Genomic DNA, 24,173 nt, shown 5'->3' with positions numbered 1-24,173 from the left:
AAGTTCAGTTGATCCCAATAAGTGCTCATCGTCACAGTGGACCTCCGTCAAAACACAATTGGGTGGGTTTTGTTGCAAAAAAACTGGCAACCCTTCTGTCAGTGTTAAATGTTTTGAAAGATATCCCAGCGATATTGTCTCATGCACTATAGCTAAACCTTTAAACTGATGGCAGAAGGCTAACGACTGAGGCTAGTCTGTGTCGTCGTTAGCATTAGCTTCGGTGTGGACGTCCCTATTCTCATAGAATTTATCATCATAATTCTAACTCTCGGAGTGAACGGGACTCAACTTAAACTAAATTTGTGCGAAAGACAGATAAAGGTGAGAGTAAGAAAGCCACTGTAGACGGTATGTGGATGAGAGAGTGCAGTGCCGGGGTTGAAGAGTGTTGGAGAAGCGGTGAAAACCCATTAAAAATTCATGATGCAGGAAAACTTCAAATGTCATGATGGGTGGGCTGTTCATAAACATATCAATAAAGGAGCCACAATGGCATTCTCCCTTACACGCTTATTCATTAACATTTCAAAAGGCTCTGAGTGCTCATAAAAACGCTAGGTTTAACTCTGAAACCACAGCAGACACACAAGTACTTCACGGTTTAAACACAAGACACTTTAAGAACAAGAATCACCAATGCTAATTAGTGTTAAAAACAGATGTATTACATCTTATGCATTGAAATTCTTGATCAGGCAGATTTAAGAAACAACACACAAGTGGTAATTCTGAGTGAATCAATAGTGCCCTCTACAGGCCAATGGTAAATAATGCAAATACATCCCAAAACCCTATCACATTACACCATGGTCAATGTTAAAAACAGGGTATTTTTGAATCATTTGTTGGTGTAAATGACCAAAGTATAGCTGTAAAAATAAATCAAACGAGGAACACAGAAATGTACCATGTATGAGTACACTAGTATGTCTTGCGTAAAATGAACCCACAAATAAACCAAACGATGGTCACAGTTTAGTTTTAATTCATTGTGCATGTACATGTATTAATTGAAATACCTTTTTAATATATCTTTACAGCTGTTTTGTACCGGATAATTGCATCACTTAACCTGTAGTCATTCTGTTTGCACCTTAAAAAACAGTATAGTGTAATACTATAAATTACAATTAAAACACATTTCTGATGTCAGGAAGACGAGATATACAATAGAATCTACAGCATGTCTCTATACAGTGCAGGCCCTCTGGTGCCAGACAAAATAAAGTGGACCGTAAAACCAGCAGTGATGTGAAAAAGTACCATTCAATAATGCACCAGGATTTTTACAATGACTCCATGATGTAACATCAACCATTTTCTATTAAATTGTTCAATGTACAGTGCACTATATCATCATTTACAGCTGAATCTCACGAAAGCTGTCAAGTGCATATTTCATCCCAAAACAAAAAGTTTTGCTTAAGGAAAATTAAGCTTTAGGATCATTAGAATGTTTGGCATTGTGAAAAAAAAGAAAGAAAAAAAAATGCATTCTCATTATGGTAATATGTGAAAGACAGTTTTTTTTTTTCATATTTATATATATATTGCTTTTAAATACGAAAAAAAATTACAGTATTTTACTGTAATAAAATATAAAATCTATTACAGTAACAAGAATTACAGTTGACAACAATGCACATGAGAAAAAGCACACACAGAAAAAAACAAAAAATACAACAACTCAAAAAGTAAGATGTTCAACACTATATTAAGAATAATTTAGGGGAAAAATGTGCTTAAATTATGCAAATAATATCTAGTAATATCTAAAAATAGAATCTAGTGAATTCTTATGATTTTTGGGTAAAATATGGTGTGTTCTTGTGGGATTCACAAATATCTAAAGTGAAGTGCTATGTTGTTAAAAAATATGATTCATATTAAAGCTGGTGTTTTATCTGTGTGGAAAAGTCAAAGTATGGTACATTTCAGTAAAATGCACATAAAGAGAAAGTGAGACCGCGTGCCGACGTCCTGAGAATTACAAAGATGTGCTTTCAGATCCACACACCAGTCAGTGTGTGTTCAGCGTGAGAAACAGTGTTACATGACTTTCTTCTGTATTACTCGAAGGTCAGGCTAAAAAAATCATTTAACAGTGTAAAGGCATAAGAAGACAGCAAATATCATCACTCCCTCACTCTCGCTCAACACTAAAACAGTTTATCTCCAGTGTCATAATTTCCATAAAAGTATTATTGTTGGGTACACAAGCACATTCTTGATCACAGAAACGTGTGTACCATAAAGATGATTAAAACACCCCAGTCCACGCTGTGGGAATCATGGGAACTCTACAGTGCACTGGCCCTCAAACCCGCTCCCCAGACGTACCAGCATCCCACACACACCCGCATCACTTCCTCCTCCTCCACTTGAGTGCAGAGCACTCAGCGGCTGGTCCGACACTCGTCAGTACAGGCTGGAGGATCATGGGAAACTGGATGCTGGAGTGAGATGGAGGCTTCTAGATGCAGCTTTTATCCATCTGGGGCTTCCTCTTTAGAGACGCCGATTATGGCCGATGAAACCTTCAAAAGGAATAGAAAGAAGACGTGACATTTTTGTTAATACAGTCCAGGTGATGGCTAAAGAAAATGATCACGTTTATAAGCTCATCATATTCCAATTACTGCCTTAACTCAAGAAACAAAAAAAACTAAACAAAACAACAACAAAAAAAGGTTGCCAACTTTCATTATTATTCTACAACCACCTCTCCATTTCTGTATTTATCACTTGGTTTTTAAGGAACATTATTTTAATGAATGGCTTTTACTGAACACACATATACATACATACATACACACACACACATACATAAATTTATACACACACTACCATTCAAACCTTTGAGTTCACTATTTTCTTTTTTTGTTGTTGAAACGTTTATTCAGCAAGGACAAATTAAATTGATCAAAAGTGACCTTAAATATCAAATCATCCTTTTATAGGTAAGATTATGGAAAACAGTCTTTAAACTACTTAAACTCAAAAGGATACCAGAACAATTTCCAATCTGGTTTCCGACTGCATCACAGCACAGAGACAGCGCCCATGAAGATAAATAAAAAAGATATTCGCTTGAATTCTGATTCTGGCAACGTATCAGTGCTGGCACTACTAGATCTCAGTGCTGCGTTTGACACTGTCGATCATAACATACTTCTAGAGAGACTGGGGAACTCAGTCTGGCTTTCTGGGATGGTACTCAAATGGTTCAGATCATACTTAGAAGGGAGAGGCTATTATGTGAGTCTAGGAGAGCATATGTCTAAGTGGACGTCCATGACATGCGGAGTCCCACAAGGCTCGATTCTAGCACCACTCTTGTTTAGCCTGTATATGCTCCCACAAAGTCAAATAATGAGTAATAACCAAATTGAGGAATTGTGATTCTGGAGACAGACCTTAATTTCAGTAGTCATGTCAAAGCAGCAACTAAATCAGCATACTATCATTTAAAAATCATTGCAAGAATTACATGTTTTGTTTCCAGTTAAGACTTGGAGAAACTTGTTCATGCCTTTATCACCAGCAGGGTGTACTATTGTAATGGGCTCCTCACCGGCCTTCCCAAAAAGACCATTAGACAGCTGCAGCTCATCCAGAACGCTGCTGCCAGGATTCTGACTAGAACCAGAAAATCTGAGCATATCACACCAGTCCTCAGGTCCTTACACTGGCTTCCAGTTACATTTAGGATTGATTTTAAAGTACTTTTACTCGTATATAAGTCACTCAATGACCTAGGACTGAAATACACTTCAGATATGCTCACTGAATATAAACCCAATAAACCACTCAGATCATTAGTATAGAGTCAGTTTTACACTTTTTAGCTATGATGGATTATTCCGATGACAATCTTTCACACTTTTCTTGACCTTGACAGTGTATTTTACTTGGAAGTCTATGGGACAGTCACAAGCATCCCGGTTTTCATCTAAAATATCTTAAATTGTGTTCCAGAGACGAACAGAGCATTTACAGGTTTGGAACAACATGAGGGTAAGTGATTAATGACAAAGTTTTCATTTTGGGGTGGATTAACCCTTTAAATCCAGACTCAAAACTCATTTGTTTGGCTGTGCATTTAGTGAATGAGTACCGTGCTCATGTCCGAACGGATTGCACTGTATTTTATGTATAATAATTTTCTGTTCTTAACTGCTTTAAATCATTTTAAATTATTTGAAAAGTTTTTAAATTCCTTTTTTTTATTCTTGTGATTATTTTACTTCCTTTTATGTAAAGCACTTTGAATTACCATTGTGTATGAATTGTGCAATAAAAGAGTTGTATTTTACATAAATGCTGTTCTTTTAGATTTTGTATTTATTTGAATATATATTTTTGAGCAGCAAATCAATATATTAGACTGATTTCTGAAGGATCATGTGACACTGAAGACTGCAGCAATGATGCTGAAAATACAGCTTTGATCACAGAAATAAATGGCACTTTACAATATATTCAAACTTTTGATTGACTTTTGATATATATGTATGGATGTATATTGACTGGTCATCACAGTCTTGCGGTTGTATTAACTTATTCCAGTCAAGAAAGTGTTAAAAGTGTCTCACCTGGTGTATATCCTGCTGTCCTCATGTACTTCCATTTCTGAGCTCTTAAAGTCATTCAGCTCTTTTCTTATGGCCGCCTGTAAGAGGACAAAGAAAGAACATCTTAAACACCGGTTGTATAAAACATCTTACAGTACACCTTAATGATGATGTCATTTGGTCAAATCAACTTGAAATTCTAATGCTTTACAGCCAAGATGGTTGATATAGTGTCTCTGAGTCTCAATGTGCCTTTTCAAATAAGACTTGCTTGATTTCCTGATTTGCAAATGTTTTTTTTCTAGGCAGCGTACATGAGACGCCATTTAAATGCTGTTATATCGGTGAGCAGTGACAGGGTCAGACCTTGTCAGAAGGTGTGAGTTTGGTCCAGGGTTTGTCAGCGCGCCGGTCGTAGTCTTGAGCGTGAGTGCACTCCACATACTCATGAAAGCGCAGGATCTTTCTGGCCTGCAGCTCAGCCACCGTAGGCCTCTGGGACAGCTGCACACACACACAACAGCAACACTTGCTTTCACGCTCTGCTAGATCAGCACCTACTCGCACCACAAAACTTCACGTCATTTTATTGCAGCTTTTTGTGCACATGTATTTGTCCGTGACAGTTAAGAAGTCAAATGGGTGAGTAGTAAACAAGCATTTATATTTGATGATATTACATTTAGAATTTTGAATCTCTAACGGAAGGGTTTTAAGATTATTATTTCTTTATTATTATTATTATTTTTTAAGATTTTAAGAAATAACTTGAGTAAAATTAGTAAAAATGTAAAATTCTATATTTCACAATTAACAAAACTTTAAAACTTTAAACAGTATGTATTTTTAATTATTAAATATTATTAATAACATTTAGAATATTAAGAGTATTTTTTAAAGAAACTTTTTTTTTTAACAAGGACATTAAAATTATATATAATAACAATGACAGTACAAACATGCATAATGTTACAAAAGATGTCTTTTCATCAAAGAATCCTAAAACAAAATTCATAACCAAAGCGACACAACTATTTTCCTATATTATCAATGTTAAAATGTTTCTTAGGCACCAGACCATCAAGGAAATACATTACATTTTAAAATACATTCAAATATAAAAAAGTGATTTTAAATTGTAATAGTATTTCACTATAGCACTTATTTGACTGTATGTTTGATTTTACATTCAGACTTGGTGAGCATTGGAGATTGCTTTCAAAAACATAAGAGATAAATCTTACTGACTCCAAACCAAATTAGACAGAAGTGTATTTGTCTAAAAAAGTAATTCCAAACATTTAAGAGCTTTAGAGGTTTTCATGAGAAACAGATAGTCAGATGATGGATGTGTGCCTTCAAACCTTTCTGGTCAGTCTGCGCTTGATTTCACTTCTTTCTGCGCGTCGATCCGCTTCATCCTTGGCTGAAACAAAAGATCGTGCAGATGTTAAGGAAATCTTTTCTGGAAGCATCACAAACTTGGGACCTACATCAGCTAATACTGACTACAACACATGCTCCAGAGGACAAGAAGACGACGGATGTAAGACTGACCCAGAAGGATGTTTCTCTGCTCAAGCTCTTGCGCGGTGGGTCTCTGACTCAGCCTCCTATCAGAACATGCAAAACACACACAGTGTGAGTGTGGACAGTACAGAGAGCACGTAAACCCAGAGTGAACACACACACACACAGACACAGACACACACACAGACACAGACAGACACACACACACACACACACCTATTGAGGGCGCTGCCGATCTTGTTGCGGACAGACTCCCACTGCTCTTTGTTGTCCCAGGTGATGTTCTCCTGGTCCTGAGACTGCTCTTTCTCTTTCTCCTGCTGACGCTCCAGCTTCAGAGCCAGAGTGTCCTTACGCTTCACACGGCTCGCCAGCCCACCTGACAAGATACACACAACCCTCATCAGCGCTTTGCACAAACTTGGTATTGATGCTGTGAGCAAAACAAAGCTGCAACAGTCAAGATTTGAGCACATAAAAGGTTAAAGCACTGATAAAAGAAAACTGTTAACAGAGTTTGAGCAAAACACTACGTTCTGAACCAGATGACACTATTAATCGATTGCATTTACTTGTACCTACTGATTAAAAGCTTACTATTATTCAAATAGATGGGGTTTGAATTTTTTTTATTTTTTATAAGCAATTTTTGTCCAAGTTTTAACTCCGTATTCACCATGTTTTCAAGTGGAGACCATTACAAAGATATTTTTTAATTCCCTTATTAATGCAGGAGAGGTACAGTATTCCTCAATAACCCTCACACGGCTGGTCAGACAGAGTTAAAGCATCATACCCTTGGGAACATCCTCCTCATCGTCGTCATCATCGTCCTCTCTGTAATTGACGGGTCCATCAGAATCGCTCTCTTCGTTCTCCTCGTCGACGCTGTCTCCGTGCCCCGTGTCCTCAGGGATGACGGTGACCCGAGGGTCTCCCACCAGACCCCTCCGGCTGCGCGGCTCCAGCTGAAGAGTGGGCCGAGGGGCGGGGCGCAGCTTCTGCAGCTCTTCTTCAATGTCAAAATCATCATCCTCAGGCCTAGACAGTACACAATCACACACAGTGAATATTCCTTTAATTGTAATACATATATATATTACATCACACCCACTATATTATATTATTTATTTATTTATAATTTATTGATTCTCCCCTAATTCTCCCTTTCATCTTTTCAATTTTCATTTCTGAAAGAGTTTACTGCTTTAATATACTCCTTAATAAAATCCCCTGTTATCTAATAGATTTACTTGAAGCACCCCGAGACTTTAAAATAAATATTTTTAATTATGATGTATCACCTTTGCACGTCCCTGATGTTGGTTATGGTCACATCACATGCAGGTAAACATTTTTAGTGCCCGTTTTATCTTGATTGATTTGATTATTTTTTTTTAATGATATAATTATCAGCTTTCCATTAAACTCCCTCCTAACGTTTGGGAAACCTTGATGTAATGTTTAATAGACTTCATGTTGCTAATAACGAATAATGGAATATATATATTCTTAATCTTTGTATTTTGATCAATCTGGTACAAGATGATCCTATTTAACTCAATAAAGAGAAAGCTCAAAAGAAATCTGAATGTAATCGGATTATATTTCCTAAAATGTGTAATTTAATGGATTACACAACTAACTCAAATTTTTTGTCATGTCATTTGGAATCAGTAACATATTACACTTAGTAAGTAATCTACCCAGCTCACATAATAAGTGGCATAACAGTAGGCAGGATTTCTTCTTGGGATGCAAAACGTAGCAATCAGTAATAAATGTAGAAAAGCAGAGAGCACTGAGTTCTGAGATGAACTGATTGGGACACTCACAGTCGCAGAGGTTCGATAGTGACAGGAAGAGAGTTTCGCCTCTCTCCTTGGGCCTCAGCCAGAAAGTCCGGGGGTGACTCAAACAGAAGCGAATGAGCTCGCTTGGATCCCTCCGGGTTGGGCTGGATGGGGCCAGGACTGTTCAAGGCTCTCTGGATGCGTATGTGCAGAGGTAAGGGCGGCTCCGAGGGTGGCTCTGTGGTGGGGCTGGGGGGGTCCACGTGTGGGACCTCAGGCTGGTGGGCACGGGGAGGGGATGGAGGTATATGGGTTGGTGGAGGGGAGAGTGCTTCGGAGTTGTCTGATTGGCCAGGGGGCGGGGCCGAAGCTGGGGACGGGACCGGATTGGAGGCGGGGCCTGGGGGCGGAGGCTCAGGCTGATTGGCCGAAGAGTCGTCTGAGAGGCGCTTGGTCACAGGAGTCACCCTCTTTGGGGGAACGGGAGGAGATCGCTTGACTGAGACTGGGACTTGGGAGGGATCCACTGTAGAAATAAACAAAATACAATCAAAATTAACTTCACATAGAAACGAGGGTTAAAGCACATGTGACAACAACAAATTAGTTTGTACGAAAGTGCCAAGCTAGGATGCTTAAACATTGATTCGCATGCCTTGATTCAATAAAACTGGGGATTAGATTAGTATGAGATGGGGAGGGATTTAATATAATCTAAGATGATAGATTCTACAGACAATGATGAAGTTTAATGCATTAAGGTCTAAAACATACCACTCTATGCAAGTTCATGAACATGAGCTAGAAATGAGTTCATTCTGAATCATGCCACAAGAGATGATGTAGGACCGGTTTACACTGAGGATGATAACTGCAGTGATAACTATAACGTTTTAATAATTGTTAATAACTGGGAATTCCACATCACAACTATAACAATGGCAGAGGGGAATAATATCGTCTGAATCACTTTCATAGTTTTTTTCTTCAACAGATGGCCAATCAGAATCCACCCGACTTTAAAGAGCCAGAACATTTAAACTGGTGTAAAGAGTTGTCATTAGTTATCAGTTTTGGTGTGAACGGGCCTTAAACATTCGACTTCAATGGATGTTTTTTTTTTTCTATCAGGCCAACTACCGTCATGGCAGAGCAACACTTTGGAGAGAATCTTTCTGAGGAAGTTAAGTTTAAATGAAATAAAATCTAAATTGCCTCCAATTAGTTTCTCAATAGCATGTTACTACACAGACACAAAGAAACAGTGCAAGGATAAGTATGCCCTTGATGAGGCTGGCCAAGCATTCTTTTTTTTTTTTTACTTTTTATGAAATTGTGCACTTGAACAAAGTATGTTTCTGGTCTAAATGTCACAAATCTTAACCTTAAGTGAAGGCCAGTTCCATGTCAAAAACTCAATGTTAGAAAGTGGATATTGCCACTCATTAACTAGGGTGAAATGTTAGTATAAATGTACATTTTCAGACGTAATTTGGACTGATTCTGAATTTAATATTCATTACTGGTTATCCTGTTAATCTTCAATCATAGTTATCTATAATTATCATATCTTTTGAATAGGATGAACTGAACCCCATTCATCAGTTCTCAGTAATGGCAGTGGTTTGGAGCAGGATCATGGAGATCTTGAGTATGGGTGTGAAAACAAGCAAGACTCTGTGATTATTAGAGCAGTAGGACATGCATGCCAGCTGGTGTGGGACGGGGCGGCACCAGGGCTACCTGGGCGGAGCTGAGCGCCCCTCGGGCTGAGGTAGGTGGGCAGGGAGAGATAGACTCCAGACTCTGCCTGCCGTCTCCAGCTCGTCCAGTACTGAGGAGGCGGAGCTTGGTAAGATCTTTGTAACGTTGAAGCTTTGGGGTGGATGAAGGGAAAGGTGTTTATAGCATCTCAAACAACAAATCACACGCACTGTTGGACACTGGTCCAGTCCAACAGGTGACACCTATTAAAACCTCCAAAACGCTTAAAGGGATCGTTCACCCAGAAATAAACAATCTGTCAATTACTCACCCTGTGGTTTAATCCAAGTCTTCCAAAAATATGATCACCTTATGTGGTGAACAGATTTAATTTGGGCTTTTATTTCACCAATAAATGCTGATCAAAACCTCATAAGATATGGTAAATGGAAGCACAAACATTTGGTGCGAAAAACAACGAATTCGTTCTTGCATCAATGACAAAGTGAATAAAACCCTAATGTAGTTAGAAAACTTGGGATTAAGCCATTAATTTGGATTTTATTACAGTGTCCTTATGAAATATTTGAAATATTGACGTTTTGGCTGTTAGTGGTGGAAGGGAAATTAGTCAGGTTTCATTAAATCATTAAAATGTTTGAATATAAACAAAATTCTCAAGGGTTTGGAATAACATGAGGGTTTTTTTGGGGGGGGGGGGGTCCTCTGTGTAAATTGAACACTGTAAGCAAGATTAAACTCTAAGTAAGAGCATCCAAACATCTCAGTCTGAGACTCAAACAACAGCACGATTGCAATGAAAGGCAGTGGGATGCATACGATTATTTGTAACTCAGTTGGTTTTATCAGGGGTCCAGAAAGACACACTTCAGCTGCAGTAAAGTCAAACCTACCAAAAATATTTAAAGCTGTTCAAATTAATTGCGCTAGTTTGATGCCAGGTTACTTTCATCCATCATTTGGGTCAAGGTTTAGAATTCTTGACTGAAGGATTTTCTCAAAAGTCTATGGACAAAATGAATGGGGAAAAATATAACCCAGGAGGCTAGAAAAGTGGGCGGTCTCTGTTTTGCTCTATTGTACTGATAAAAAAAGTTAAGGACAACAGTACAAGGAGTTCTTATGTCTGTGAGCAGACAGAACATCAGCTGCTGTGTAGGACAAACAGACCCACAAGTCCTACAGGAACATCACACACACACACACACACACACACTTTTTCCCATCACTTGCCCAGGTGCAATTACTTTGGCCATTTTGGTATTGATTTGTTGGGAAACGGTACATTTAAAACCCGTCAGACAACAAATACTGTGTAGCTGTCTGTGTTTCCTCAGAAGCGGCTGGAGCCGGAGCCGCTCAGAGACAGGTGTGTGTGTGTGTGTGTGTGTGTGAGACACATGAAGCTGCTCAGTGAACAGTGTCCCAGCACAAACAGCACAGAGACATGTCTCAGCCTGTCCATCTCAATGGAGCGCTCATCTGTCTCTCTCACCAACACACCTGATTCACGAAACACACAGGCAATTATCTATTAACTGACTTGATTCTGAGGGAAAGATTAAGAAAAAAAAAAGGTCTCGTTATCTGTACAGCTGTGATACCTTTTAATCTATTAGTCTAGTGGTTAGTTCAATGTATAGTCAATTATATCTAATACATAATTTTAAATTGAATCTTAATGTTACCAGTATGTTTTCATTGTATATAAATGAAACAGCTGTAAGCATCAAGCATCAATCTGACTTACATAGTAATGTTGATGTACAAACTAAATCATGTATGTCTCTGTCATGAATGAATGTGATGCTCTGTCATGCTCTGTTGATTAAATATGAATTAAATATGAATCTGTATTGAGTCAAAACAATACACTGCAGGATAGGAAATAATTTAGCTACTGATAAAATGAAAGCACGGTATGACCACACAGGCAGGAGGTGCATGGAAAACTATCTACAGGGACAATTTAAATTCCTCAAAAGGAACATTCTTAAAAAGAACTTAACCTTTAACAGGTCTTAAAGTGACATCAGTGGTTGATCATGTAAATGATGATCGGTCATTATGAGTAATGCCTGATAGGACTTTCTGTAAGATAACTCCAGAAATAACTCAAACCGGTGACCATACACACACACTCACACACACAAGCATGCGACACATTCACACACAACTTGCAGATGAGACATGTCCCTGCCACTTCAAAGTCAATTTTTTCCCACTTTTTGAAAGCTACTGAAGGCATAAGCACAACATATCTGGTTCCATAATATAAATTATGCATGTAACAAAACATATTTGTGCAGACAATAGCGTGTATCCTGGGATTTATGACAAAACATGTATAATGTGATTATTGCAGTAATCTGAAGGCAGCACAAATACGGCCTTCAAGATGTATGGACTTGATCAGCGAGTCTTCAGTAACGATCACAAAACTATCATTTGCTTCTAAAGAAAACACTGAGATATTACTAACAAAACATTTGAAAACTTTTTTTTTTTTTTTTTTAAGAACTGCACTTAGAAATATATTTATGTGACCTTATTAGAAACTTTTTTTCTCAATCTTCATCTGTGAATCTGGCACCAGTTAATCAAAATAGTTTCCCAACACCTTTGAAACAAGGATTTTCCATAAAATTTCCAGGTAACTCTGATTTTTCAGATTTTAAACCCCAGCTGATAGCCCCAGGGTTTCTATGATAACTGCTAGGTTATGATAATTTGAACAGGTCATGCTTTTATCATTCTGCACAGTGCAGTCTGCTCAAGAAAGCAGCATGAAGCCACAGATACCTCACAGTTGCAGTTTTGGGGCGAAAGCTGACAGGACAAATACCGACTCACCTTGCAGTGCAGTGTTGCTGTTGTGATGGGAGGGTTTGGGAGGGGGCACGGGCGGCTGTTTCGGGGCAGTAGAGGCAGGAGGGTTGGAGTGGGCAGAAACAGTGGGCGGAGCAGAGTGGGCGGGGACAGTGGGAGGGGTAGAGTGGGCGGGGACAGTGGGCGGAGTTGAGTGACCAGAAACAGTGGGCGGAGCTTCACGGTCTCCTGCTGTAACGGAAGGAGTGGGATTACTTCGGGAGGAGTCGTCTACATTTAAAGACACAGTCCGAGGAGGAGGCTTAGCAATGGGGGGAGCAGAGGATGATGAAGTCGACGATGATGATGAAGAGGAGGAGGAGGATGGGACTGGAGCAGTCTCAGTGGAGGAGGAGGAAGAACCCATCAGCCATTTGGGAGGAAGAATGGCCTGTTTAGGGGGCGGCTGGAAGTCTTTAGAGGAGGCACTTGATGCAGGTTTGGGCTCAGGAACAAACCGCACACCCACTGATCCTAATGGTGAGCACAAGACACATGCACAAACACACATAAACACAAATAACACAACACACAGAGGTGCACAGCACAAACAGAACAGCAGGCATGAGTAAATCAGGCATGGCACGCGAACAGGGTGAAAAGTGGAGCGCTTTAAAGACCCCATGAAGTCAAAATGGCAGTATTGTGTTTTGAGGGTATCCATATGCCCAATGTTGACTAAAATTATTTTAAAGGTATACTTGGGGCTAAAGGAAAGACATGTCCTTCAATAGCCAATACAGGAATCCATCTGTTTCATGGGGTCTTTACCATCGCTGTGCCGTGAGCAAAATAATGCATAGTGAAGTTCTGCAGACGTAGCAATACAACGGCATGAACTCTGATCAGCACTCGAACTCTTGAAATAGCAGATGTACAGCTAAGCGCTGTCTCAAGAACCTGATATAAGCTACTTTAAACAGCTCAAGCAAATGTATTTGTGACACTACTGGAAATGTCTCCTGATGGACACCACACTGAAGTCTATTATGGTCTCATTTATTTGACAGACCGGCTAAAGAGCTAATCAGAGTTGGCAGGCAATACAATTTTTTTTTGAAGATATTTAAAGCTCTATATTTATATTCATATAATTTATATCATTAATAAATACATTTAATATATACAAATAACAGTTCTCCGAAATACAGTATTGTTCAAAATAATAGCAGTACAATGTGACTAACCAGAATAATCAAGGTTTTTAGTATATTTTTTATTGCTACGTGGCAAACAAGTTACCAGTAGGTTCAGTAGATTGTCAGAAAACAAACAAGACCCAGCATTCATGATATGCACGCTCTTAAGGCTGTGCAATTGGGCAATTAGTTGAAAGGGGTGTGTTCAAAAAAATAGCAGTGTCTACCTTTGACTGTACAAACTCAAAACTATTTTGTACAAACATTTTTTTTTTCTGGGATTTAGCAATCCTGTGAATCACTAAACTAATATTTAGTTGTATGACCACAGTTTTTTAAAACTGCTTGACATCTGTGTGGCATGGAGTCAACCAACTTGTGGCACCTCTCAGCTGTTATTCCACTCCATGATTCTTTAACAACATTCCACAATTCATTCACATTTCTTGGTTTTGCTTCAGAAACAGCATTTTTGATATCACCCCACAAGTTCTCAATTGGATTAAGGTCTGGAGATTGGGCTGGCCACTCCATAACATTAATTTTGTTGGTTTGGAACCAAGACTTTGCCCGTTTACTAGTGTGTTTTGGGTCATTGTCTTGTTGAAACAACCATTTCAAGGGCATGTCCTCTTCAGCATAGGGCAACATGACCTCTTCAAGTATTTTAACATATGCAAACTGATCCATGATCCCTGGTATGCGATAAATAGGCCCAACACCATAGTAGGAGAAACATGCCCATATCATGATGCTTGCACCTCCATGCTTCACTGTCTTCACTGTGTACTGTGGCTTGAATTCAGAGTTTGGGGGTCATCTCACAAACTGCCTGTGGCCCTTGGACCCAAAAAGAACAATTTTACTCTCATCAGTCCACAAAATGTTCCTCCATTTCTCTTTAGGCCAGTTGATGTGTTCTTTGGCAAATTGTAACCTCTTCTGCACATGCCTTTTTTTTAACAGAGGGACTTTGCGGGGGATTCTTGAAAATAGATTAGCTTCACACAGACGTCTTCTAACTGTCACAGTACTTACAGGTAACTCCAGACTGTCTTTGATCATCCTGGAGGTGATCATTGGCTGAGCCTTTGCCATTCTGGTTATTCTTCTATCCATTTTGATGGTTGTCTTCCGTTTTCTTCCACGTCTCTCTGGTTTTGCTCTCCATTTTAAGGCATTGGAGATCATTTTAGCTGAACAGCCTATCATTTTTTGCACCTCTTTATAGGTTTTCCCCTCTCTAATCAACTTTTTAATCAAAGTACGCTGTTCTTCTGAACAATGTCTTGAACGACCCATTTTCCTCAGCTTTCAAATGCATGTTCAACAAGTGTTGGCTTCATCCTTAAATAGGGGCCACCTGATTCACACCTGTTTCTTCACAAAATTGATGACATCAGTGATTGAATGCCACACTGCTATTTTTTTGAACACACCCCTTTCAACTAATTCAACTAATTGCCCAATTGCACAGCCTTAAGAGCGTGCATATCATGAATGCTGGGTCTCATTTGTTTTCTGAGAATCTACTGAACCTACTGGTAACTTGTTTGCCACGTAGCAATAAAAAAATATACGAAAAACCTTGATTATTCTGGTTAGTCACATTGTACTGCTATTATTTTGAACAATACTGTAGATACACATGCATGTGTGTGCCCATTATTAATTTAAATGTGTCCCATATCAGATCAAAACTTCACTAAACATTATTTGTAACACTCCACCCAGCGTGCTTTGTTACTTTTGATATGAAACCAAGCATGCATTTTCAAATTGTTTTATATTTTCCAGTGCAAGGCATATTCTTTAATCATTTATCCGGGGCTAGATGTTTGTGAATATCAAAACTTGGAGTAAACCTCACAAACGCTTTACCTGTGCGTGTCCTGGACTCCTCCTCTTCAGGCGTGTGTCGTGGCAGTGTGCTGCTCTGGATGCTCTCTGAAAACGGCCGGACCTTCTGTCCAATGTCAGACGAGCTCTTCTGGAGAACGGGTCTCATGTCCTGTTCTGACTGAGGCCGGAAGAGTTTCCCATCAGACACCTGTTTCACGGGTTCTGGCCTCCTGATGTCTCTCCTGTCTCTCTCCTCGCGTCGATCCCGTTCCTCTCTTCTTTCCCGGTCTTCTCTCCTCTCGTTCAGCTCCTTTCGCTCTCTCTCGTCTACTCTCTCGGGCTCATCCCGTCTTTCGTGATCCTCTTTCCTGTCCCGTGGCTGTTTTCTGTCCTTGTTTTCTCTCCAGTCTTTCTCGTCCCGCCTTTCTCTGTCATTCCTCCTCTCTTTCTCACGCTCATCTCGCTCCCCTCTTCCATACCCGTCTTCTTTATCCGGTCTCTTGTCTCGTCTGTCTCCTCTTCCTTCCCTGTCATCTTTTCTATCCCGTCGTTCTCGGTCCCTGCCTGCTTTCTCGTCTCTTTCCTCCCGCCGATACCGTCCCTCCTCCTGTCCCGGTCTCTCTCTCTGTAAAGATCCCGCTGGTCTCTCCAGGTCTGACTCGGGTCGGCTGCGTCGCTCTGTTTCGGGTGGTATCCGCGTCCGAGCGTCCACGTCCAGCGGCTGGCGGTTGCGACTGACGTCGGAGGGCGCTCGGTTGCGGCGCTCCGGTTCGGGTGCGAGGCTGATCCTCTGTTCTTCTCCTTGTGGCCGTGAAGATGGCGCCTTGACCTCTGACCCTGTGTCTGACCTGCGCTCTCCAGGCACTGTGTGGCCGTTCTTCACCGGAGGAGCTTTGTGATTCACATCATTACTCTCTGAAACAGATGTGGATAATGGATTTTGAGACCGAATACAACAGAGCTAAGAAGAAACATGTCAGACTGGATGCAAAACTTAATATTTCTGATGGAGTGGAATTACCACAATAAAGAAAAAGAATCCAGAGCACATTTTTATGCATCATGTAACAAACTTTTATTAAAATAACATCACAATTCAGTGGATGATGCATACAAATATGCTCCGTTTATGACAGAATCAATCTCACAAAACCTTTCAACTGAGCAAACAAGATAAAACCAATGAGACTCATGACCATGTTAGGTTGGCGTACCATTCTCTGGGACGTCCTTCAGTAACCCTCGCTCTATCAGCTCCTCTCGGGGCTTCCTCATCGAAATCTTCCTCTCCAACACTGATCATTCAGAAAGACGGCAGACACACAATCACTTAATACACTGGTTTAGAAAGACCCTGAGTTTAAGACAATCCTAAATCCTAGTTTCATTAATAACACATTTTCAACAGAAATGGCAGTGTAATATAACTGTATTAATATAATGACTGTATTCGATTAGTGTAGCTTGAAAGTCGCTAAATCAACAGACCTTCTGATGTTTCCTTGAACTTGTCACTGCTTTTCTTCTTCCTCCACTTCCAGGGTTTGAAGATCTTGCCCAGATTGGAGAACTTGCCCTTGCCCTTGGCCGAAGGGGTTCCTGCTCCTGGAGGTGCTCCATCACTGTCTGGGACACTGTGATCCACTTCATCATCTGGGGAGGAGCAGGAGCAAAGACTGAGTTTATCATGCATTACTTGTTTGATTACATGCCATTAACCAACTGCAGGATTTCTACTGTACATTTCTGCCATATGGACATTAACTTGACCACAGCTACTAATAAATATAATGTAGAAACAGGCCTTTTCTGTAAAGCTGCTTTGCAACAGTTTGTATCAGACATTAACAAGGAAAAATAAGACAACAAAGTTAAAATTAAAATATTAGTCTAACTCTAAGATTGTGCACAGCTATAAAATACTGTTCTATATAAATGTAATGCAGAATGTATTTATTATATTTGTCAATTGAATAGCATTCGAATGCTTATTAATACCATACTAAAACTGCAATTCATCGACTGGCCGCTTGAGGCTGGCTGCAAAAGAGAGTCAATCCCATTGACTCCCCATGTTAAAATGCCCAACTTTACAGCAGAAAAAAACATGTTTACAGCCTGGTGCAAAAAAATTATATTGGTCTAAATAGCTTATTTTGCCCTTCATGACAACTGTGAGGAGAGTGATTTTTTTTTTTAATAACTCATCCATTTAAATTATATTAAGACTTAAAGTTCTGCATAATTAAGGGCGTGGCCACTTGAGTGTAGAGATGTTCCGATACCCTTTTTCTCTTCCCGATACCGATTCCGATACCTGAGCTCAGGGTATCGGCCGATACCGAGTACTGATCCGATACCTGGGTGTATATCTGTATATACAGCTGTATATACTACTAGCCCTGTGTAAATTGCTAGAATTTTTTTATGGTGTGCTTCAGACAGATCCCTCAATAAAACATGAACAAATACATGGTGAACTACTGTATTTATTACAGTATTTTTATTATCTAACATGAATTTGACAGTATTATTTATTTTCTTATGCAAAAAAGAACTTCAAATGCAGCCAAAAATCTAACACCGCAAACTAAAAAAGGTATTTAAGTTTTACAATATAACTGTATAAAAAAACTGCAACAAATAAGTCTAGGAATATAAAAAAAGATCTATTAATCAGATAATCTCTAACAAGTAAAAAACAAGTAAAAAACAAGCAACCATCTAGGCATAATTATTATTATTATAGAGATGTATTATTATTACTGTAGGCTACAACAGTAGCTTTATATATTGTCAATTTACTCATGTAAACCAAACATTTATTTTAATGGGCTGCCATGAAGATCTTTGAGTGTCTGTGTTTATGATATGACAGTATTCTCAAATGAAACGGTAAATTCTCATGAAGTGACGGTTTATGCGTTCGTGTCCTCATGACACACAGCAGAGACTACAAAACAGCGAGCTCTCGCGCATCTGTGCCAGTCACCCACAGAGATGTAGATTTTGCGGGAGTAATATTTAAATAGTATTTTGCAGTTTAATATTCACAGACACTAGTATATATTCGGCTACTGTCTGGAGCCCTGCGTTTTGACTTACACGGAAGCGACTGAACGCAGTTGCCGGTACTGAATATACTCGAGAGTCTGTAACTACCGGTACTACAGAGACATACTGCTAACCACTGATCTATAATATAGTAGCGGCTTCACTGTCTTTTGGCAGTTTAGAATGTGATGAGTGATCCAGTCATATATAGATAAGGGCTGCTAACGCGTTTTCATTTCTTCTTCGCTGCTCTAAACAGGGGTTGCTTGTGGCAACACAGCACAACTTCCTGTGTTTTCAATGCATTTTGAGCAGCGAAGAAGAACCGTGCAGCGGTTAGGCAAAGCTTGCGGTCATAACTAGGTCTTTTTTAAGAAAATGGTATCGGATCGGTATATGGGTTCATGTACTCGCCGATGCCGATGCCAGAATTTGTTGTGGTATCGGAGATATTTCCGATACTAGTATCGGAATCGGAACAACTCTACTTGAGTGACAGGTGGATTGCTGCTGTTGACACTGCCGTCGCGCTAGGTGGGCGTGGCTTCAGCAAGTAGCTCTCACCCTTTGCCCATTTTTGATTGTCCGGGAGAGTAGCGTGGTGACGCCCTGCCAAGATGGCGACGGCCCGCTCTGCACACTTTAGGCTTCAAAAACACACTTCAGGAGCCTACGGGTGACGTCACGGACACTACGTCCATGTTTCTATACAGTCTATGGTTACAACTCAAGATATGCATCTCAATACATAGTCAGAATATGCAAACAACACCAACATGAACTCCAATAATAGCTCTTTGTGTGGTGCATGTAAAATTACTGCGACACTCAGCCTCTCATGGATTATTTTTGTGTTACGTGACAATCTTTTCATAATGAACCCTTCAGTTTATCCGATCTAAGAGTGTAAAAATGTTCTAGATACAATTCAACAAACGATGCAAATCAGACTGCAGGACATCCAGCATGACGGCGGTCAAAGCACTGTTATATAACAGCGAGATGTTCCACGTGAAAATAACAACAACACTAGTGCATTGGCCGGGCCACTGCCTCACTTCAGAAACCTGAGTAACACAACACAACCACTGCACTGCTACACATTCACAGCCAGAGAAAAAGAAAGTAGACTCGGTTTCTTAAGATAAGACTGGGTACATACGTGCCACAGTGACTGTAACTGCCTAAACATTTATAGTCTGTCGCATAACAGTGCAATATTTGACTAAAATGGATTACTAAACTATAATAACTCTTTCAACAGCCCAGCCTCGTGAGTCACATGTAACAACAGTGGGCGGTTAAATGGATACTGAAACTCTTACTCAAACGAGCCATGAGCTCAGGGTGATTTACAAACTGCCAAACAGTTTACACACACAGTGACACCCAGCTGAGCCGCTACTAAACCCTACACCTGGATTCACAAGCACAGACTGTATTACGATCAATAATACCAATACTAGACCTAATCATGGCTCATCAAGCCACCAGGCCGGTTTCAGTGTTTCAGGACATCCCGCAGGAATCATGCATTTCAGACAATCAGCTGCTGACAGTACAGATTCAACCACTAACCACAGATCCTGTTCATTGACACTGGGTTAACATGATTAGCTAGCTATTACGGTTAAAGAGAGAGCTGAATACAAGCCGAGGTCTATAAAATAAAACAGTAATGGTCTAAAATAATGGCAATTCGTTTCTAAACCGAAATAGTAAAGGCAGTTTAGCATTGCAGGATTACTGATAAAACAATTTTAGAAACATAGTTGCAAGACATTAGCAGTTTTCAGACTCTTTTTGTTTTTGTTGTTGATAAAAATACTGATATTAAAGAATTTATTCCCATTATTTATTATTCGTGGCTCATTATATTAATGTGTTTCCTTGTTTTAGGCCAATTTGTGGCCACAATATCACAACTTCTTCGAACTTGCCGTCATGTCCAGGCTTAATTTAATTGTGATAAAACATTTAAGTTTAATTCACTTAAATGTATAAAGTCTAAATCAGTTTGTTTTGGACTACATAAACCATTTTTTGTCAGTATAACTGGACAAGGAATTTCTAGTACCCAGCATGTTTCGCTGATTTTGGATAGTAAATTGTAAACGTGAGTATAATTCGATACAAAAACATTACTACTAGGGGTGGGCGATATACCGTTTAGACGATAATATCCAAATTGTTGTCTGGACGATATGCAAAATTGGGATATTGAATATTTCATAAATTGTACAATCTGACCTCCCAAACATGAAAAGAGCTGAAGGAAGTTAAAGAGAAAACAAATAACGCACACTATAACCTTCTAAACAATTATATGTAGCGTTTTTAATAATTTAGGGGTTTGTTTGACTGTATTTTATGGGGTTTTTTTGTGAAAAAAAATCACGATCGTTCTTACCTATGTGTTATTACATTTCTTAGGTTAAAGCTACAATACAAAAACGTAGAGAGTAAAGCGGATGTACGATTAATAAAACAGCTGCTAGAAAAGGCTAAATATGCTTTGTTTGCGGAAAACTGAAGTCGGAAGTTAAAACTTTTTTCTTAAATGTCTGTGGCGTCTAGTACAAAACTAAAAAAAATGTTATTAATACGGTGAACTGCCCATAATGCCTCAGTGCCCCTGACGTCTTACGTCATTACAGTGTGCCGTGCGTATGTTACTCAGTCAATTGTTATCATGCTTGTTATCTAGCTTCGAGCGTAACACAAAAATGAGCGAAGAAAGCAAAAATACACAGTCATCCTCAAAACCAGTGCCAGAAGAGCTAACAGTGAGACGTGGGTCAGCTTCTTTAGTCGCCCATCTGTAGAATTTGTCCCATGCAGATCGCAGTATAGCAGAGCGCCACAGCCAACCTCTTCCATCATCTCCAGACAACACAAAAAACACAGTTTGAAGAGTATGAAAGGCTTCGTGCTGAACAAAACAGCACTGCTGCTACAAACACGGTACAAAAACAAAGAACAGACACAACAGACCTTGGCAGAAACATTCACAAAGAAAGCACCACATTACAAAAAAAAAAAGGATTACAAACTCTGTGACAAGTTTTATTGCAAGGTCTGTGTTGCCAATTCAATCAGTCGAGAAGGATGGGTTTCAAGAAATGTTATAGACTTTAGATCCCAGATATCATCTGCCTTCAAGGATGAATATGCCATTTTTCTCTGAAGACATTATAACAGGAAAGAGAAGGCTGTGTTGTTTACTGTGCAAATGCTGTCTATTTAGCATGAATAATGAGACCGAGACCGTTAAACTGGTCTGAAGACACAAGACAAGGCAGGTTGTGTATGACACACACTGGAATGTTTCTGGGTTTTGGGAGCTCCGTGGGCTTAGATGCTCTTAAGTGATGTGCCAAGGGTTTGACAGCACACAGGCCTAGTTTACGTCACTCAAATGGGATTTTTCATTTGAAAACACTTCAAACATGTGGAAAAACTTTAAAGACGACACACAAAAACACCCAAGTCAAAAACTACAAACTCCACCAATGATAGTCTCGCTGTGACAGTGAAAAGAAAGGTGTAATCGCATATTGTTTTATGAAAATTCTGGGAAAATACACATATTCAGCTTTGCAACTCACTTAATTATGAAGAAAGCTCACTTCTGACTGGCCAATGACACGGCATCCAAAAACAGACCTTTTCCTTCATTTACAAAGTCCTACACACTACCCATTACTTATCTGCCAATTAGGTCTATCTGATCTACTTTCTGGAAAAACACACTGTCCTCGTGAAAAAAAGAAGTGCAAGGTGACAAGAGAAAACAAGGTGGCTCTTTACCATGACACCACAACCTTTATAAAACAGAATAATAAAGTAATGAAAGTGAGCGTAACACTATCAAAGCACGGGCTACACACAACAACACTAGACACTGATCTTCACCTGACACACACACACACACACACACCTCAATCCATGTTTCTACGAAGCACTGCCTCAGTCTCAATGAACTCTTTGTTCAGGAAGGCTGCACATTCCTCTCATATCAGTGGCATACACACTGAGTGTAACGTACAGCTGTGATATTGGTAGAGGACATCCTAAAGGGACGTCGAGGATAGTGTGTGTGTGTGTAAATAAACACAGAGGTCAAAAGTCAATGGAAGAACTGATCGTGCTACTGCTGTGATCAAACGTTAAGTGAGAAAGGCGTATGACATGTGATGCCGTTTGATAGAGGACAAACAGAAGATTCACGGCAACACCTTAAAACAACATCAGTCATCAGAAGGAGCTTGGGTGAGACTGAGGGATGTACTGTGTGTCTGTGTGTGTGTGTGAGAACAGCTACTGCTGATTTGAGAAAAGTAAACGGTTTTTTTTTTTTTTTTGCAAAATTTGATTAATTTTTTTTTAAAGTATTTATTTTCAACAGAAATGTTTTGTAGCATTATAAATGTCTTTACTGTCACTTTTATTCAATTGAACACATCCATGCTGAATAAAATATTAATAATAACAAATCTTCCTGATGCTACACTTGGTAGTGTACAAACAAACCAAATTACAAATATAAAACAATACAGAAAGAAAATGTTTTGTAATATTGTTATATTGGTTACACATTATTTTGATAGTCAACTTTAGACATTTATAATATTTGGCTATAAATAATAATGTAAAAACATCTGATACTGTGCACACTAGTCAATGGTAACGGATTGATTTTAATCAATTTAAATCAATAAGCATAATAATTAATCCCATCGTCCCATCAAAATAGAGGGGAAAAAGTACACTATTTCCAATTTATTCAACAGTAAGATGAAGCTGACCATTTGATGTGAGCTGGTTGTTAAAGGATTTTAAAATACACTACTTTTTTCCAGTTTATAGTAATAATAAAAATTAGATTGCTAGTATATATCAGTATAGACTCCTTTTTTTGGATTCACAGCAACTTAATTTCAAGTATCAAGTGTTTTTATTCTTTTGGAAAGGACTGGTGCATTGAAATTTAGTTTAAGCAACAACAGCATACTAATTCTGAACTTAGACCTCCTTCGGAAAGAATTTCTGCAAATCATTCACGAAAGCGTTCTCATGCAAGCTGATGCTTTCAATGCATTTAGGAATGAATCTTTGTATGAACGAGCTCCACAGTCTCTATCAGTGTTCTGACGTGGTCAAAAAAGGACAAGGCTGCATGTTGGGTTGGGATTTTCAGAGGAGAAGATGTCAAGAAGAAACCACTCGAGTCAGCTTGAAACAACAGACAGCCTTTAGCGCTACTGCACACAACTCCCGCATCAAACACATTAGAAAGATGCAATGTAGAAACCGCTATAGAGAGCTACACATATCTCCGGTAAGGTCTAATCCGAGAGGAAGCATTCTTGACATGATTGCACAACAGCCACGCTCCCCCCACCTGCCTCTTACTCCTTCTTCTCTCACACCGAGGAGCGTACACCTGCGATCGCTCGCACTAGTACAGTTGGCATGAGCATGAGTAAGAAAGAAGACCAGATTCCCTCAACAAAACAAACCGTGCATCCCATCGTCTTGATACTCAGGAATCCATGTCTTCTCTGAAGTGACTCACCTGTTATGTAGGCAAGGCTTGGGTTTAAAGTCTGAGTGCTGGCTCCATGTCCCATAATCTTGCCCTG

At 39.4% G+C, this 24,173-nt stretch overlaps 1 protein-coding gene across 7 annotated transcripts in view; it reads right to left on the bottom strand.

Moving 5' to 3' along the window:
- Positions 1 to 966: 966 nt before the first annotated feature.
- Positions 967 to 24,173, bottom strand: part of LOC127979268 (phosphatase and actin regulator 4A) — a 43,277-nt gene continuing 20,070 nt past the window's right edge. For 3 of the 7 annotated variants that reach the window (XM_052584605.1, XM_052584606.1, XM_052584604.1), the window contains 13 exons: positions 16,963 to 17,127; positions 16,689 to 16,769; positions 15,514 to 16,389; positions 12,479 to 12,967; positions 9,644 to 9,775; positions 7,943 to 8,426; positions 6,904 to 7,148; positions 6,324 to 6,486; positions 6,135 to 6,190; positions 5,942 to 6,003; positions 4,944 to 5,081; positions 4,599 to 4,675; positions 967 to 2,540 (listed from right to left, as the gene is read on the bottom strand). In XM_052584605.1, the coding sequence (XP_052440565.1) occupies positions 2,525 to 2,540; positions 4,599 to 4,675; positions 4,944 to 5,081; positions 5,942 to 6,003; positions 6,135 to 6,190; positions 6,324 to 6,486; positions 6,904 to 7,148; positions 7,943 to 8,426; positions 9,644 to 9,775; positions 12,479 to 12,967; positions 15,514 to 16,389; positions 16,689 to 16,769; positions 16,963 to 17,127 (2,984 nt within the window). In that variant the 3' untranslated portion in view covers positions 967 to 2,524. Of the gene's footprint in view, positions 2,541 to 4,598; positions 4,676 to 4,943; positions 5,082 to 5,941; positions 6,004 to 6,134; positions 6,191 to 6,323; positions 6,487 to 6,903; positions 7,149 to 7,942; positions 8,427 to 9,643; positions 9,776 to 12,478; positions 12,968 to 15,513; positions 16,390 to 16,688; positions 16,770 to 16,962; positions 17,128 to 24,106 lie in introns of all 7 variants that reach the window. The other 4 variants (XM_052584603.1, XM_052584607.1, XM_052584608.1 and 1 more) reach the window with 4 other exon arrangements.

This window comes from Carassius gibelio, chromosome B19 (genome assembly GCF_023724105.1).
Source record: "Carassius gibelio isolate Cgi1373 ecotype wild population from Czech Republic chromosome B19, carGib1.2-hapl.c, whole genome shotgun sequence".
In the NCBI taxonomy this organism is placed as follows: Eukaryota; Metazoa; Chordata; class Actinopteri; order Cypriniformes; family Cyprinidae; genus Carassius; species Carassius gibelio.
The sequence above is the reverse complement of the archived record's forward strand: the minus strand, read 5'-3'. Positions and strand labels throughout refer to the sequence as shown.